A 16,764-nucleotide genomic window follows, 5' to 3' on the forward strand; every position below is an offset into this window, starting at 1 on the left:
AGGGGCAGAATGGACCTCATCCTGTTCTTGTGTAACAGGCTAGAGAGAGAGAGGGATGTGCATCCTCCTGTTCCTGTGCAACAGGATTGAGACAGAGGGGCAGAATGGACCTCATCCTGTTCCTGTGTAACAGGCTAGAGAGAGAGAGGGGCTGAATGTGCATCCTCCTGTTCCTGTGCAACAGGATTGAGACAGAGGGGCAGAATGGACCTCATCCTGTTCCTGTGTAACAGGCTAGAGAGAGAGAGAGAGAGAGAGAGGCGGGAGATTTCTGCGCTTCCTCCTGTTCCTGTGCAACGGGCTCGAGAGGGGCTGAATGGCCCTCCTTCTGTTCCTGTGCAACAGGATCGAGAGAGAGGGGCTGAATGGCCCTCCTTCTGTCCCTGTGCAACAGGATCGAGAGAGAGGGGCTGAACGGACCTCCTCCTGTTCCTTTGCAACAGGGTCGAGAGTTGAAATGAATGCGCTTCCTCCCTTTGCTGTGTAGCAGAGTTGAGAGGGGTCGAATGGCCCCCAATATTGTTGTGTGACAGGCTCAAGAGGGGTTGAATGGCCTGCTCGTTTGGCCATGTGTAATTTCCAAACTATGTTCAGGGTCGGGGGTTTTAACAGAGCAATCAGAACCTGGTTTGCACGCGTATATTCAAAATAACACAAAACAGGTTTTATTGAAGAGCTGCTCTCTTCACTGCATCAAATATCAAACTGAGAGGAAAGGAATCGGCGAACCTAAGTGACCCAAGTGACATCACCATCAAAACACACGTGATCAGCTCCTAACTCAATCGACACCATCTTTTAAAATGTATAACATAGTGGAACAGGATCGAGAGGGGCTGAAGGGAACATCAGGGACAGAAGGAGGCCAAATGTTTTCCTGTCATTGAATTCTTTATTATTCCTTAGAGTCTCACTGTCCGTGTGGCTGGAAAGTTCACAATCAAAGCTGCTACAGAATTTCGAAAACGAAAATAAACTGGGACGCGGCAAAAAGAAAATGTGAATACCTAAACTCGCATCTCCTCATCATCGATACACAACAGGAAGAGGTGAGAATGACGGCAACACCTGTCAGAATGTGTTAGAGAGAAAATATCCCCCTTCACTGTCCCCCATCTAACACTCCCAGGACAGGTACAGCACGGGGTTAGATACAGAGTAAAGCTCCCTCTACACTGTCCCCATCAAACACTCCCAGGATAGGTACAGCACAGGGTTAGATACAGAGTAAAGCTCCCTCTACACTGTCCCCATCTAACACTCCCAGGACAGGTACAGCACGGGGTTAGATACAGAGTAAAGCTCCCTCTACACTGTCCCCCATCAAACACTCCCAGGACAGGTACAGCACGGGGTTAGATACAGAGTAAAGCTCCCTCTACACTGTCCCCCATCAAACACTCCCAGGACAGGTACAGCACGGGGTTAGATACAGAGTAAAGCTCCCTCGACACTGTCCCCATCAAACACTCCCAGGACAGGTACAGCACGGGGTTTGATACAGAGTAAAGCTCCCTCTACACTGTCCCCATCAAACACTCCCAGGACAGGTACAGCACGGGGTAAGATACAGAGTAAAGCTCCCTCTACACTGTCCCCATCAAACACTCCCAGGACAGCTACAGCACGGGGTTAGATACAGAGTAAAGCTCCCTCTACACTGTCCCCCATCAAACACTCCCAGGACAGATACAGCACGGGGTTAGATACAGAGTAAAGCTCCCTCTTCACTGTCCCCATCTAACACTCCCAGGACAGGTACAGCACGGGGTTAGATACAGAGTAAAGCTCCCTCTACACTGTCCCCATCAAACACTCCCAGGACAGGTACAGCACGGGGTTAGATACAGAGTAAAGCTCCGTCTTCACTGTCCCCATCTAACACTCCCAGGACAGGTACAGCAGGGGTTAGATACAGAGTAAAGCTCCCTCTGCACTGTCCCCATCAAACACTCCCAGGACAGGTACAGCACGGGGTTAGATACAGAGTAAAGCTCCCTCTACACTGTCCCCATCAAACACGCCCAGGACAGGTACAGCACGGGTTGAGATACAGAGTAAAGCTCCCTCTACACTGTCCCCCATCAAACACTCCCAGGACAGGTACAGCACGGGGTAATATACAGAGTAAATCTCCCCCTACACTGTCCCCCATCAAACACTCCCAGGACAGGTACAGCACGGGGTTAGATACAGAGTAAAGCTCCCTCTACACTGTCCCCATCAAATCCTCCCAGGACAGGTACAGCACGGGGTTAGATACAGAGTAAAGCTCCCTCTACACTGTCCCCCATCAAACACTCCCAGGACAGGGACAGCACGGGGTTAGATACAGAGTAAAGCTCCCTCTACACTGTCTCCCATCAAACACTCCCAGGACAGGTACAGCACGGGGTTAGATACAGAGTAAAGCTCCCTCTACACTGTCCCCATCAAACACTCCCAGGACAGGTACATCACAGGGTTAGATACAGAGTAAAGCTCCCTCTACACTGTCCCCCATCAAACACTCCCAGGACAGGTACAGCACAGGGTTAGATACAGAGTAAAGCTCCCTCTACACTGTCCCCATCAAACACTCCCAGGACAGGGACAGCACGGGGTTAGATACAGAGTAAAGCTCCCTCTTCACTGTCCCCATCTAACACTCCCAGGACAGGTACAGCACGGGGTTAGATACAGAGTAAAGCTCCCTCTACACTGTCCCCATCAAACACTCCCAGGACAGGTACAGCACGGGGTTAGATACAGAGTAAAGCTCCGTCTTCACTGTCCCCATCTAACACTCCCAGGACAGGTACAGCAGGGGTTAGATACAGAGTAAAGCTCCCTCTGCACTGTCCCCATCAAACACTCCCAGGACAGGTACAGCACGGGGTTAGATACAGAGTAAAGCTCCCTCTACACTGTCCCCATCAAACACGCCCAGGACAGGTACAGCACGGGTTGAGATACAGAGTAAAGCTCCCTCTACACTGTCCCCCATCAAACACTCCCAGGACAGGTACAGCACGGGGTAATATACAGAGTAAATCTCCCCCTACACTGTCCCCCATCAAACACTCCCAGGACAGGTACAGCACGGGGTTAGATACAGAGTAAAGCTCCCTCTACACTGTCCCCATCAAATCCTCCCAGGACAGGTACAGCACGGGGTTAGATACAGAGTAAAGCTCCCTCTACACTGTCCCCCATCAAACACTCCCAGGACAGGGACAGCACGGGGTTAGATACAGAGTAAAGCTCCCTCTACACTGTCTCCCATCAAACACTCCCAGGACAGGTACAGCACGGGGTTAGATACAGAGTAAAGCTCCCTCTACACTGTCCCCATCAAACACTCCCAGGACAGGTACATCACAGGGTTAGATACAGAGTAAAGCTCCCTCTACACTGTCCCCCATCAAACACTCCCAGGACAGGTACAGCACAGGGTTAGATACAGAGTAAAGCTCCCTCTACACTGTCCCCATCAAACACTCCCAGGACAGGGACAGCACGGGGTTAGATACAGAGTAAAGCTCCCTCTACACTGTCCCCATCAAACACTCCCAGGACAGGTACAGCACGGGGTTAGATACAGAGTAAAGCTCCCTCTACACTGTCCCCATCAAACACTCCCAGGACAGGTACAGCACGGGGTTAGATACAGAGTAAAGCTCCCTCTACACTGTCCCCATCAAACACTCCCAGGACAGGTACAGCACGGGGTTAGATACAGAGTAAAGCTCCCTCTACACTGTCCCCATCAAATACTCCCAGGACAGGCACAGCACGGGGTTAGATACAGAGTAAAGCTCCCTCTACACTGTCCCCCATCATATACTCCCAGGACAGGTACAACACAGGGTTAGATACAGAGTAAAGCTCCCTCTACACTGTTCCCCATCAAACACTCCCAGGCCAGGCACAGCACAGGGTTAGATACAGAGTAAAGCTCCCTCTACACTGTTCCCCATCAAACACTCCCAGGACAGGTACAGCACGGGGTTAGATACAGAGTAAAGCTCCCTCTACACTGTCCCCATCAAACACTCCCAGGACATGTACAGCATGGGGTTAGATACAGAGTAAAGCTCCCTCTGAACTGTCCCCATCAAACACTCCCAGGACAGGTACAGCACGGGGTTAGATACAGAGTAAAGCTCCCTCTGAACTGTCCCCATCAAACACTCCCAGGACAGGTACAGCACGGGGTTAGATAGAGAGTAAAGCTCCCTCTACACTGTCCCCATCTAACACTCCCAGGACAGGTACAGCAGGGGTTAGATACAGAGTAAAGCTCCCTCTACACTGTCCCCCATCAAACACTCCCAGGACAGGTACAGCACAGGGTTAGATACAGAGTAAAGCTCCCTCTCCACTGTCCCCCATCAAACACTCCCAGGACAGGTACAGCACGGGGTTAGATACAGAGTAAAGCTCCCTCTACACTGTCCCCATCAAACACTCCCAGGACAGGTACAGCACGGGGTTAGATACAGAGTAAAGCTCCCTCTTCACTGTCCCCATCTAACACTCCCAGGACAGGTACAGCAGGGGTTAGATACAGAGTAAAGCTCCCTCTGCACTGTCCCATTCAAACACTCCCAGGACAGGTACAGCACGGGGTTAGATACAGAGTAAAGCTCCCTCTACACTGTCCCCATCAAACACTCCCAGGACAGGTACAGCACGGGTTGAGATACAGAGTAAAGCTCCCTCTACACTGTCCCCCATCAAACACTCCCAGGACAGGTACAGCACGGGGTTAGATACAGAGTAAAGCTCCCCCTACACTGTCCCCCATCAAACACTCCCAGGACAGGTACAGCACGGGGTTAGATACAGAGTAAAGCTCCCTCTACACTGTCCCCATCAAACACTCCCAGGACAGGTACAGCACGGGGTTAGATACAGAGTAAAGCTCCCTCTCCACTGTCCCCATCTAACACTCCCAGGACAGGTACAGCAGGGGTTAGATACAGAGTAAAGCTCCCTCTGCACTGTCCCATTCAAACACTCCCAGGACAGGTACAGCACGGGGTTAGATACAGAGTAAAGCTCCCTCTACACTGTCCCCATCAAACACTCCCAGGACAGGTACAGCACGGGGTTAGATACAGAGTAAAGCTCCCCCTACACTGTCCCCCATCAAACACTCCCAGGACAGGTACAGCACGGGGTTAGATACAGAGTAAAGCTCCCTCTACACTGTCCCCATCAAACACTCCCAGGACAGGTACAGCACGGGGTTAGATACAGAGTAAAGCTCCCTCTACACTGTCCCCATCAAACACTCCCAGGACAGGTACAACACAGGGTTAGATACAGAGTAAAGCTCCCTCTACACTGTCCCCATCAAATACTCCCAGGACAGGTACAGCACAGGGTTAGATACAGAGTAAAGCTCCCTCTACACTGTTCCCCTCAAACACTCCCAGGACAGGTACAGCACGGGGTTAGATACAGAGTAAAGCTCCCTCTACACTGTCCCCATCAAACACTCCCAGGACAGGTACAGCACGGGGTTAGGTACAGAGTAAAGCTCCCTCTACACTGTCCCCCCATCAAACACTCCCAGGACAGGTACAGCACGGGGTTAGGTACAGAGTAAAGCTCCCTCTACACTGTCCCCCCATCAAACACTCCCAGGACAGGTACAGCACGGGGTTAGATACAGAGTAAAGATCCCTCTTCACTGTCCCCATCAAACTCGCCCAGGACAGGTCCAGCACGGGGATAGATACAGAGTAAACACAGTGACTGTCACGGGGATTCAGCCTTGGATCTTCAGGTAAGCGTTCTCCACGGCGGCCTTCACGACACACGACAGCGCAGAGTCGCTGAGCAGAAACTGATAGCCAGGTTCCGCACACATGAGGACGGCCTAAACCGGGATGTTGGATTTATGTCACATTATCAGTAACCCCCACAGCTTGCCTCCTGGGCTTGTAGAATCTCACTGGCTGTCCTGTCTGGAGACAATACACATCTCTTTAACCTGTGTTTAATGCTCCCTCCACTCACATTGTCTGTATCTTTAAGACCCGGCTGGCTGTAGAGATTCGCATTCTAATCAGTATTCTGTAACTTGATTCTGTCTGTTTGCACTGTTTGAGAGCAGATATCCACTCCATGCGAAGTGATGCATTTTGGAAGAAATAATGTCGGGAGGAGTTATACAATAAATGGCAGAGTCATCAGGAGTATAGAAACACAGAGGGATCTAGGTGTGCAAGTCCACAAATCCTTGAAGGTGGCAACACAGGTGGAGAAGGTGGTGAAGAAGGCATATGGTATGCTTGCCTTTATAGGACGGGGTATAGAGTATAAAAGCTGGAGTCTGATGATGCAGCTGTATAGAACGCTGGTTAGGCCACATTTGGAGTACTGCGTCCAGTTCTGGTCGCCGCACTACCAGAAGGACGTGGAGGCGTTGGAGAGAGTGCAGAGAAGGTTTACCAGGATGTTGCCTGGTATGGAGGGTCTTAGCTATGAGGAGAGATTGGGTAGACTGGGGTTGTTCTCCTTGGAAAGACGGAGAATGAGGGGAGACCTAATAGAGGTGTACAAGATTATGAAGGGTACAGATAGGGTGAACAGTGGGAAGCTTTTTCCCAGGTCGGAGGTGACGATCACGAGGGGTCACGGGCTCAAGGTGAGAGGGGCGAAGTATATCTCAGACATCAGAGGGACGTTTTTTACACAGAGGGTGGTGGGGGCCTGGAATGCGCTGCCAAGTAAGGTGGTGGAGGCAGGCACGCTGACATCGTTTAAGACTTACCTGGATAGTCACATGAGCAGCCTGGGAATGGAGGGATACAAACGATTGGTCTAATTGGACCAAGGAGCGGCACAGGCTTGGAGGGCCGAAGGGCCTGTTTCCTGTGCTGTACTGTTCGCTGTTCTTTGTTGTTTGTCCATCTGACGAAGGAGCAGCGCTCCGAAAGCTTATGGTATTTGCTACCAAACAAACCTGTTGGACTTTAACCTGGTGTTGTGAGACTTCTTACTGCATGAATTGAGGCAGTGATACTATTTAATCGTTCTGCAGAGTTTTGTAATCCAATCCATGCCGGACAAGGAAATCCAATATCTAATTGGACTCACAGATCGAGGGAATGAAGGAAACTGGAGCTGGGTGGATGGAACCCCAGTGAGGTGAGTCCCAGCAGCGGGGCAGTGGGATTGGTTTTGGATTGATACAGGGCTATGGGGAGAGAGTGGGGCAGTGGGATTAGTTTGGGGATTGGTACAGGGCTATGGGGAGAGAGTGGGGCAGTGGGATTGGTTTTGGATTGATACAGGGCTATGGGGAGAGAGCGGGGCAGTGGGATTAGTTTGGGGATTGATACAGGGCTATGGGGAGAGAGCGGGGCAGTGGGATTGGTTTGGGATTGATACAGGGCTATGGGGAGAGAGTGGGGCAGTGGGATTAGTTTGGGGATTGATACAGGGCTATGGGGAGAGAGCGCGACAGTGGGATTAGTTTGGGGATTGATACAGGGCTATGGGGAGAGAGTGGGGCAGTGGGATTAGTTTGGGGATTGATACAGGGCTATGGGGAGAGAGCGGGACAGTGGGATTACTTTGGGATTGATACAGGGCTATGGGGAGAGAGTGGGGCAGTGGGATTAGTTTGGGGATTGCTACAGGGCTATGGGGAGAGAGTGGGGCAGTGGGATTAGTTTTGGGATTGATACAGGACTATGGGGAGAGAGTGGGACAGTGGGATTAGTTTGGGGATTGATACAGGGCTATGGGGAGAGAGTGGGGCAGTGGGATTAGTTTGGGGATTGATACAGGGCTATGCGGAGAGAGTGGGGCAGTGGGATTAGTTTTGGGATTGATACAGGGCTATGGGGAGAGAGTGGGGCAGTGGGATTAGTTTGGGGATCGAGGCTGCTCTGTTGGAATATTTTCCCAACTCTGAAGGGATTTTAATGGATCTTTTTTTTTTCCACATTCCCAAGTTCTCCTCGGTGGTGGGAGGACCAACCGGATAATGCGGATGGTAATGAAAATTGTGGGGCAATCGGAAGAGATTTCAAAACCAATAAATTTGGCTGGAATGATGTCCCTTGTTCCTTGGAGTTCAATTTTATGTGTGAGAAACGAGCTCCATCCTGCATCGGGGCAGCTGACTTTGAGAAATATTGTCCCTGAAGAGAGACTGGGACACAAAACGAGAGACTCAGGATTGTGTAAATACCCCCACCCCCTCCACACTTACCCTCAACCCCCCACTGTCCATATATCCCCCAGTGTGTCCTCTCTCTATATACCCTTGTTCCCCAGTGTGCCCTCTCTCTATATCCCTCTGTTCCCCAGTGTCTCCTCTCTCTATATCCCTCTGTTCCCCAGTGTGTCCTCTCTCTATATCCCTCTGTTCCCCAGTGTGTCCTCTCTCTTTATCTCTGTTCCCCAGTGTGTCCTCTCTCTTTATCTCTGTTCCCCAGTGTGTCCTCTCTCTATATCCCTCTGTTCCCCAGTGTGTCCTCTCTCTATATCCCTCTGTTCCCCATTGTGTCCTCTCTCTATATCTCTGTTCTCCAGTGTGTCCTCTCTCTGTATCCCTCTGTTCCCCAGTGTGTCCTCTCTCTTTATCTCTGTTCCCCAGTGTGTCCTCCCTCTATATCCCTCTGTTCCCCAGTGTGTCCTCTCTCTATATCCCTCTGTTCCCCAGTGTGTCCTCTCTCTATATCCCTCTGTTCCCCAGTGTGTCCTCTCTCTATATCCCTCTGTTCCCCAGCGTGTCCTCTCTCTATATCCCTCTGTTCCCCAGTGTGTCCTCTCTCTATATCTCTGTTCTCCAGTGTGTCCTCTCTCTATATCCCTCTGTTCCCCAGTGTGTCCTCTCTCTATATCCCTCTGTTCCCAGTGTGTCCTCTCTCTATATCCCTCTGTCCCCCAGTGTGTCCTCTCTCTATATCTCTGTTCTCCAGTGTGTCCTCTCTCTATATCCCTCTGTTCCCCAGTGTGTCCTCTCTCTATATCCCTCTGTTCCCCAGCGTGTCCTCTCTCTATATCCCTCTGTTCCCCAGTGTGTCCTCTCTCTATATCCCTCTGTTCCCCAGTGTGTCCTCTCTCTATATCCCGCTGTTCCCCAGTGTGTCCTCTCTCTATATCCCTCTGTTCCCCAGTGTGTCCTCTCTCTATATCCCTCTGTTCCTCAGTGTGTCCTCTCTCTATATCCCTCTGTTCCCCAGTATGTCCTCTCTCTATATCTCTGTTCCCCAGTGTGCCCTCTCTCTATATCTCTGTTCCCCAGCGTGCCCTCTCTCTATATCTCTGTTCCCCTGTGTGTCCTCTCTCTATATCCCTCTGTTCCCCAGTGCGTCCTCTCTCACTATATGCCTATGTTCCCCAGTGTGACCTCTCTCTATATCCCTCTGTTCCCCAGTGTGTCCTCTCTCTCTCTCCTGCTGTTCCCCAGTGTGTCCTCTCTCTCTCTCCTGCTGTTCCCCAGTGTGTCCTCTCTCTATATCCCTCTGTTCCCCAGTGTATCTCCTCTCATCTCTGCCCCCACCTCCCACCTCACTCCCACTCCATTTTCCCACCAATCCTGTCTCCTCCCCTCCCCCCAGCCCCAATCTCCCATTGCCTCACTCTGCTTCCCTGCAATAGAGCCCATTTGTCTTTGAATGTATGTATATAAGCAAACCTAAATAAACCAGTGTAGTTGGGTTTGTGCCATCCCTGTGTGTGTGTGTGCACAACCCAGAGTTTCTTTCCCACAACAATATCACAGGTTGTAGATTTCTGTGTTCTGCGGAAATTTCCAGCAAATCAAAGCAGAACTATGCAATTTTATTGCTGAGAATAATGCTTTAAAATCTACTTGATTAGAACTTGTCTGCATTTCTGGTTGGACTGACCTTCCAAGATGGCTGCGTTGGGGGGCATTAATGAGTTGTTTGAACTCTCCCTCATGGGTTATATTGATGGTTAAGTGTTTGTTTTGAGAACCGGATGAGTTTACACAGTCGCCCTGACAACGAGTGGCTTTGCACGGCAGATATTTAATTGAATTGAAATTCCACCATCCGCCACGGTGGGATTCGAACCCTTTCTCCCCCGATCATTATCCTGGGCCTCTGGATTACGAGCCCAGCGGCAATGCCACTGCGCCACCATCCTGTGGGCTTGTGCACTTTCAGTTCCTTTCTGTTTAGCCTGCCCGGCTGTTATTGATAAACTGCGCTCCAACCTTTGACTCAGCTGAGAGGCTCATCGAAGCAGGAAAGCCCTGAGGTTGCTATGGAGAAAAATTGCTGAGGTTTGGAGCGATGCTTTCACAGGGAAATCGCTGTGTTCTGTTGTCTTTTGTACAATCATTTTATTTTTTAAGAGAAACTAACCAGGAGATGGTAGATATCCGGGTCCGTTGCGGTGAACCCAGTTACTCAGTTTGGAGACGCGTTCTGGGGGATTGGATCAGACCCAGGAGCTTCTGTTTAACGGGACGAGAATCCCAGCGACAGAATAGATGCCGCGCGAGCGTCAACGTGTGTCTGGCGGGTCACAGAGTGTGAGCATCAGTGTCGCCAACACTTGTACCAAGAGTTTGGGCATTTACCATATCTTATTTGCTCTGTGTAGCTATTTGGTCGTTACTGCGTGTGTGTGTGTTTTTTTTCTGTTTAAGTTTATATATTAAAGATTCTCTTTGATCTTGGAGTCCTGTTGCTTATTTCCTGCCTCTCGTCACTGCCACACATTCTACACTTCCAATGAGTGAGATCTCGCAAAGTCGGGTGTGGACAAGTATCCGGATTCTCCTGTACTCCCCCAGTCCCGGGGACAGGACAGCCGGTCCGGGAGAGTTGAGCACCCCAGTCCTGGTCACCTTGCAACCACCTTTCTGTAATAGCGAAAACCTGGATATTCCTGATCTTTAATTTACAGCCAAACTGCTCAGTCTTCCCAAAGAAAAATTCCTTCCTCATTGGTGCCAACATGGACCAGAAGCATTGGATGCTTCCCACACCCAACCCAACTTCCTCTCCAGCCCAGAGCAGATGTCCCGAACCCTGGCAGACAACAACAACAGCCCCAACATTGAGACACACCAACACATTCAACAATAACTCCAACATTGAGAAACACCAACAAATTCAACAACAACCTCAACATTGAGAAACACCAACAAATTCAACAACAACCTCAACATTGAGAAACACCAACAAATTCAACAACAACCTCAACATTGAGAAACACCAACAAATTCAACAACAACCTCAACATTGAGAAACACCAACAAGTTCAACAACAACCTCAACATTGAGAAACACCAACAAGTTCAACAACAACCTCAACATTTGAGAAACACCAACAAATTCAACAACAACCTCAACATTGAGAAACACCAACAAATTCAACAACAACCTCAACATTGAGAAACACCAACAAATTCAACAACAACCTCAACATTGAGAAACACCAACATATTCAACAACAACCTCAACATTGAGAAACACCAACAAATTCAACAACAACCTCAACATTGAGAAACACCAACAAATTCAACAACAACCTCAACATTGAGAAACACCAACAAATTCAACAACAACCTCAACATTGAGAAACACCAACAAATTCAACAACAACCTCAACATTGAGAAACACCAACAAATTCAACAACAACCTCAACATTGAGAAACACCAACAAGTTCAACAACAACCTCAACATTGAGAAACACCAACAAGTTCAACAACAACCTCAACATTTGAGAAACACCAACAAATTCAACAACAACCTCAACATTGAGAAACACCAACAAATTCAACAACAACCTCAGCATTGAGAAACACCAACAAATTCAACAACAACCTCAACATTGAGAAACACCAACCAATTCAACAACAACCTCAACATTGAGAAACACCAACCAATTCAACAACAACCTCAACATTGAGAAACACCAACAAATTCAACAACAGCCTCAACATTGAGAAACACCAACAAATTCAACAACAACCTCAACATTGAGAAACACCAACAAATTCAACAACAACCTCAACATTTGAGAAACACCAACAATTCAACAACAACCTCAACATTTGAGAAACACCAACAAATTCAACAACAACCTCAACATTGAGAAACACCAACAAATTCAACAACAACCTCAGCATTGAGAAACACCAACAAATTCAACAACAACCTCAACATTGAGAAACACCAACAAATTCAACAACAACCTCAACATTGAGAAACACCAACCAATTCAACAACAACCTCAACATTGAGAAACACCAACAAATTCAACAACAGCCTCAACATTGAGAAACACCAACAAATTCAACAACAACCTCAACATTGAGAAACACCAACAAATTCAACAACAACCTCAACATTTGAGAAACACCAACAATTCAACAACAACCTCAACATTTGAGAAACACCAACAAATTCAACAACAACCCCAACAAATTCAACTATAACCTCAACATTGAGAAACACAAACAAATCCACCAACAGCCCCGGCATCGAGAAACACCAAAAAATCCAACAACAATCTCAGCATTGAAAAAAACCCACAAATGCAGCAACAACCTTAACATTGAGAAACAGCAGCAAATTCAACAACCACCTCAACATTGAAATATGCCAACAAATTCAACAACAACCTCAAAATTGAAGATCAAATAATTCAACAACAACCACAAAATTGAAAAACACGATCAAATTAGCAGCAACCTCAACATTGAAGAACACCAACAAATTCAACAACAACCCCAACAAATTCAACGATAACCTTAACATTGGTCAATACAAACAAATCCAACAACAAACCCAACACTGAAAAACACCAACAAATTCAACAACAATCACAAAATTGAAAAGAAACAACAAATTCAACAACAACCTCAACACTGAAAACACCGACAAATGCAACAACAACCTCAACACTGAAAAACACCAACAAATTCAACAACAACCACAAAATTGAAAAGAAACAACAACTTCAACAACAACCTCAACACTGAAAACACCGACAAATGCAACAACAACCTCAACATTGAAAAACAACAACAAATTCAACAACAACCTCAACATTGAAATCACGAGCAATCCAACAACAAATTCAACAATGAGAAACACCAAAAAATTCAACAACAACCTCAACATTGAGAAAGGCCAACAACTTGAACAGCAACCTCGACATTTTAAACACCAACACATCCAACAACTTCAACATTGAAAGAACACCAACAAATTCAACAGCAACATCAGCATTGAGATCCATCAACAAATTCAACAACAACCTCAATATTGACGAACTCAAGCATGTTTAACAACAACCTCAGCTTTGAAAAGACTAGCAATTTCAATCACAAACTCAACGTTGAGAAATAACAACAAATTCAACAACAACCCCAACATTGAGGAACGCCAACAACTTGAACAGTAACTTCAACATTGAGAAACACCAACAAATTCAACAACAACCTCAATATTGACGCACTCAAGCATGTTTAACAACAACCTCAGCTTTGAAAAGACTAGCCATTTCAACAACAACATCAACATTGAGAAACAGCACAAACTTCAAGAACAACCTAAACATTGAAGAATACCAAAAAATTCAACAACGACAACAAGAATTTCAACAACAACCCCAACATTGAGAAACACCAACAATTCAACAACAACCCCAACACTGAAAGGCACTAACAACTGCAACATTGAGGAACACCAATGAATTCAACAACAAGACCATCAAATTCATCAATAACCTCAACATTGAGAAACACCAACAAGTTCAACACCAACCCAACATTGGGACGCATCAAAAAATTCAACAACAACCTCATCATTGAGAAACACCAACAAGTTCAACAATAACATCAACATTTGGAAAACACAAACAGATTCAACAACAATACTAACAAACTCAACAACAACCTCAACATTGAAAACACCAACATATTCAACAACAACACTAACAAATTCAACAACAACCTCAACATTTAAAACACCAACAAATTCATCAACAATCTCAATACTGAAAACACCAACAAATTCAACAACAACGCTAACATTGAGAAAGAGCAACAAAATCAAAAATAACCTCAACACTAATAAACACCAACAACTTCAACAACAACAGGGCAGCACGGTAGCACAGTGGTTAGCACTGCTGCCTCACAGCTCCAGGGACCCGGGTTCGATTCCCGGCTTGGGTCACTGTCTGTGTGGAGTTTGCACATTCTCCTCGTGTCTGCGTGGGTTTCCTCCGGGTGCTCCGGTTTCCTCCCACAGTCCAAAGATGTGCGGGTTAGGTTGATTGGCCATGCTAAAAATTGCCCTTAGTGTCCTGGGATGCGTAGGTTAGAGGGATTAGCGGGTAAATATGTGGGGGTAGGGCCTGGGTGGGATTGTGGTCGGTGCAGACTCGATGGGCCGAATGGCCTCTTTCTGTACTGTAGGGTTTCTATGAACCCCAAAATTGAAAAACTCTAACAAATTCAACAACAACCCCAAGAAATTCAACAACAACCCCAACACTCAGGAACACAAACAACTTCAAAAACTACATCAGCATTTAAGAACACCAACAAATTCAACAACAACACCAACAAATTCAACAACAACCTCAACATTGACTAACACCAGCACATTCAACAACAACCTCAGCTTCGAAAACATGAGCAACTTCAACAACAAACTCAACATTGAGAAATACAAACAAATCCAACAATAACCCCAGCATTGAGGAACACCAACAAATGCAACAACAACCCCAACACTGAGAAATAACAACAAATTCAGCAACAACCCCAATATTGAAAGACGACAACAACTTGAACAGCAACTTCAACATTGAGAAACACCAACAAATCTCAACAACAACATCAACATTGAGAAGCAGCAGAAACTTCAAAAACAAGCTTAACATTGAAGAACACCAACAAATTCAACAACAACCCCAACATTGAAAACACGAACAATTTCATCATAAAACTCAACGACAACTTCAACAACAACCTCAATATTTAAAACACCAACAAATTCAACAACCACTTCAACGTTGAAAAAACACCAAGAAATTCAACAACAACCTCAGCCTTGAGAAACACCAACAATTTTGACAACAACCTCAACATTGAAAACACCAACAAACCCAACAACAATTTCAACATTGAGAAACACCAACAAATTCAACAACAACCCCGACATTGAGAAACACCAACAAATTCAACAACAACCTCAATATTGAGAAACACCAACAAATTCAACAAGAATTTCAACATTGAAAAACACCAACAAATTCATCAACAAACCCCCAACATTGAAAAACATCGACAGGCAAAGAGAGAGAACAAGAGTGTTAAACTCTTTAAGAGTAGGTGGTATGTTATTTTATTATTAGTGTCAAAGTAGTCTTACATTAACACTGCAATGAAGTTACTTGTCAAAATCCCCCAGTCGTCACACTCCGGCGCCTGTTCGGGTTACACTGAGGGAGAATTTAGCACGGCCAGTGCACCCTAACCAGTACATTGTTGGACTGTGGGAGGAAACCGGAGCACCCGGAGGAAACCCACGCAGACACGGGGAGAACGTGCAAACTCCGCACAGACAGTGAGCCAAGCCGGGAATCGAACCCGGCTCCCTGGCGCTGTGAGGTAGCAGCGCTAACCACTGTGCCACTGGGGCTCTCCAGTGATCCACTCCAGCAGTCGGCTCGAAAGGAACAGCTGCTTTGTTGAGCAAAGTGAAGAAAAGCCACAAGCCTGTGTTGAACACAAATAGGTCCCAACCGGACAGTGCAATAATGGACACACTCAGGGGCTTGCTTTATACAGGGCTCGGTATACCAGCTCCACCTGGGCAGTTAATTACCATCCACACGGTGCTCGCATTCATCCAGGCCACAGGGAGGGAAATCAGTGACTCCCCAGGCAAGTCCTGGGTGTTATCACACAGAGAGAGACAGCAAGAGAGAGAGAGAGAGGGAGAGAGAGAGATAGATACATAGAGAGAGGGAGACACAGAGAGAGACAGCGAGAGAGACAGACAGAGAGAAAGACATACAGAGAGAGAGAGACAGAGGGGGACAGAGAGAGGGAGAGAGAGAGAGACAGAGAAATAGAGAGAGGGAGAAACAGAGAGAGACAGACAGAGAGAAAGATGTACAGAGAGAGAGATAGAGAGGGACAGAGAGAGGGAGAGACAAAGGGAGAGAGGGAGAGAGAGAGACAGAGTCAGAGAGAGAGAGTGACAGAGGGAGACAGACAGACAGAGAGAAAGAGAGAGTGAGAGAGGGACAGAGAGAGAGAGAGAGAGAGACAGAGAGGGAGATGGAGAGAGAGTCAGAGAGAGACACAGAGAGAGAGAGAGCGAGAGAGACAGAGAGAGAGACAGAGAGAGATAGAGACAGAGAGAGAGAGAGAGGGAGAGTTTGAAAGACGGAGTGACAGATCGATCCTGACATCTTGCTGGACACAGAGTCAAAATAACCGCACATTTTATCCCGGGGGCCGTGTCAGTGTGAAAAGGAACGAAGAGGCAGAAAGATTGAGAGCGACAGAGAGAGAGACAGAGAGAGAGAGAGAGAGACAGAGAGAGAGAGAGAAGAGACAGAGAGAGACAAGGAAAGAGAGAGACAGAGAGAGAGACAGAGAGAGCCAGAGAGACAGACAGAGAGAGAGAGGAGACAGAGAGAGAGACAGAGAGATAGACAGAGAGACAGAGACAGAGAGAGACAAGGAGAGAGAGAGACAGAGAGAGAGACAGAGAGAGACAGAGAGACACACACAGAGAGAGGGAGA

The 16,764-nt window shown here is 47.3% G+C and overlaps 1 protein-coding gene across 2 annotated transcripts in view; it reads left to right on the plus strand.

The window, feature by feature from the left end:
* LOC144487096 (C-type lectin domain family 4 member A-like) overlaps nt 1-9,298 on the plus strand; it is a 22,173-nt gene extending 12,875 nt beyond the window's left edge. Inside the window, exons 6-9 of one of the 2 annotated variants that reach the window (XM_078205158.1) lie at nt 907-1,049; nt 7,037-7,143; nt 7,956-8,246; nt 9,254-9,298. In XM_078205158.1, coding sequence (XP_078061284.1) covers nt 907-1,049; nt 7,037-7,143; nt 7,956-8,148 — 443 coding nt within the window. In that variant the 3' untranslated portion in view covers nt 8,149-8,246; nt 9,254-9,298. Of the gene's footprint in view, nt 1-906; nt 1,050-7,036; nt 7,144-7,955; nt 8,247-9,253 lie in introns of those variants that run through there. The other variant, XM_078205159.1, reaches the window with a different exon arrangement.
* Nucleotides 9,299-16,764: the final 7,466 nt, after the last annotated feature.

Source organism: Mustelus asterias, unplaced genomic scaffold, assembly GCF_964213995.1.
Source record: "Mustelus asterias unplaced genomic scaffold, sMusAst1.hap1.1 HAP1_SCAFFOLD_589, whole genome shotgun sequence".
Lineage (NCBI taxonomy): Eukaryota > Metazoa > Chordata > Chondrichthyes > Carcharhiniformes > Triakidae > Mustelus > Mustelus asterias.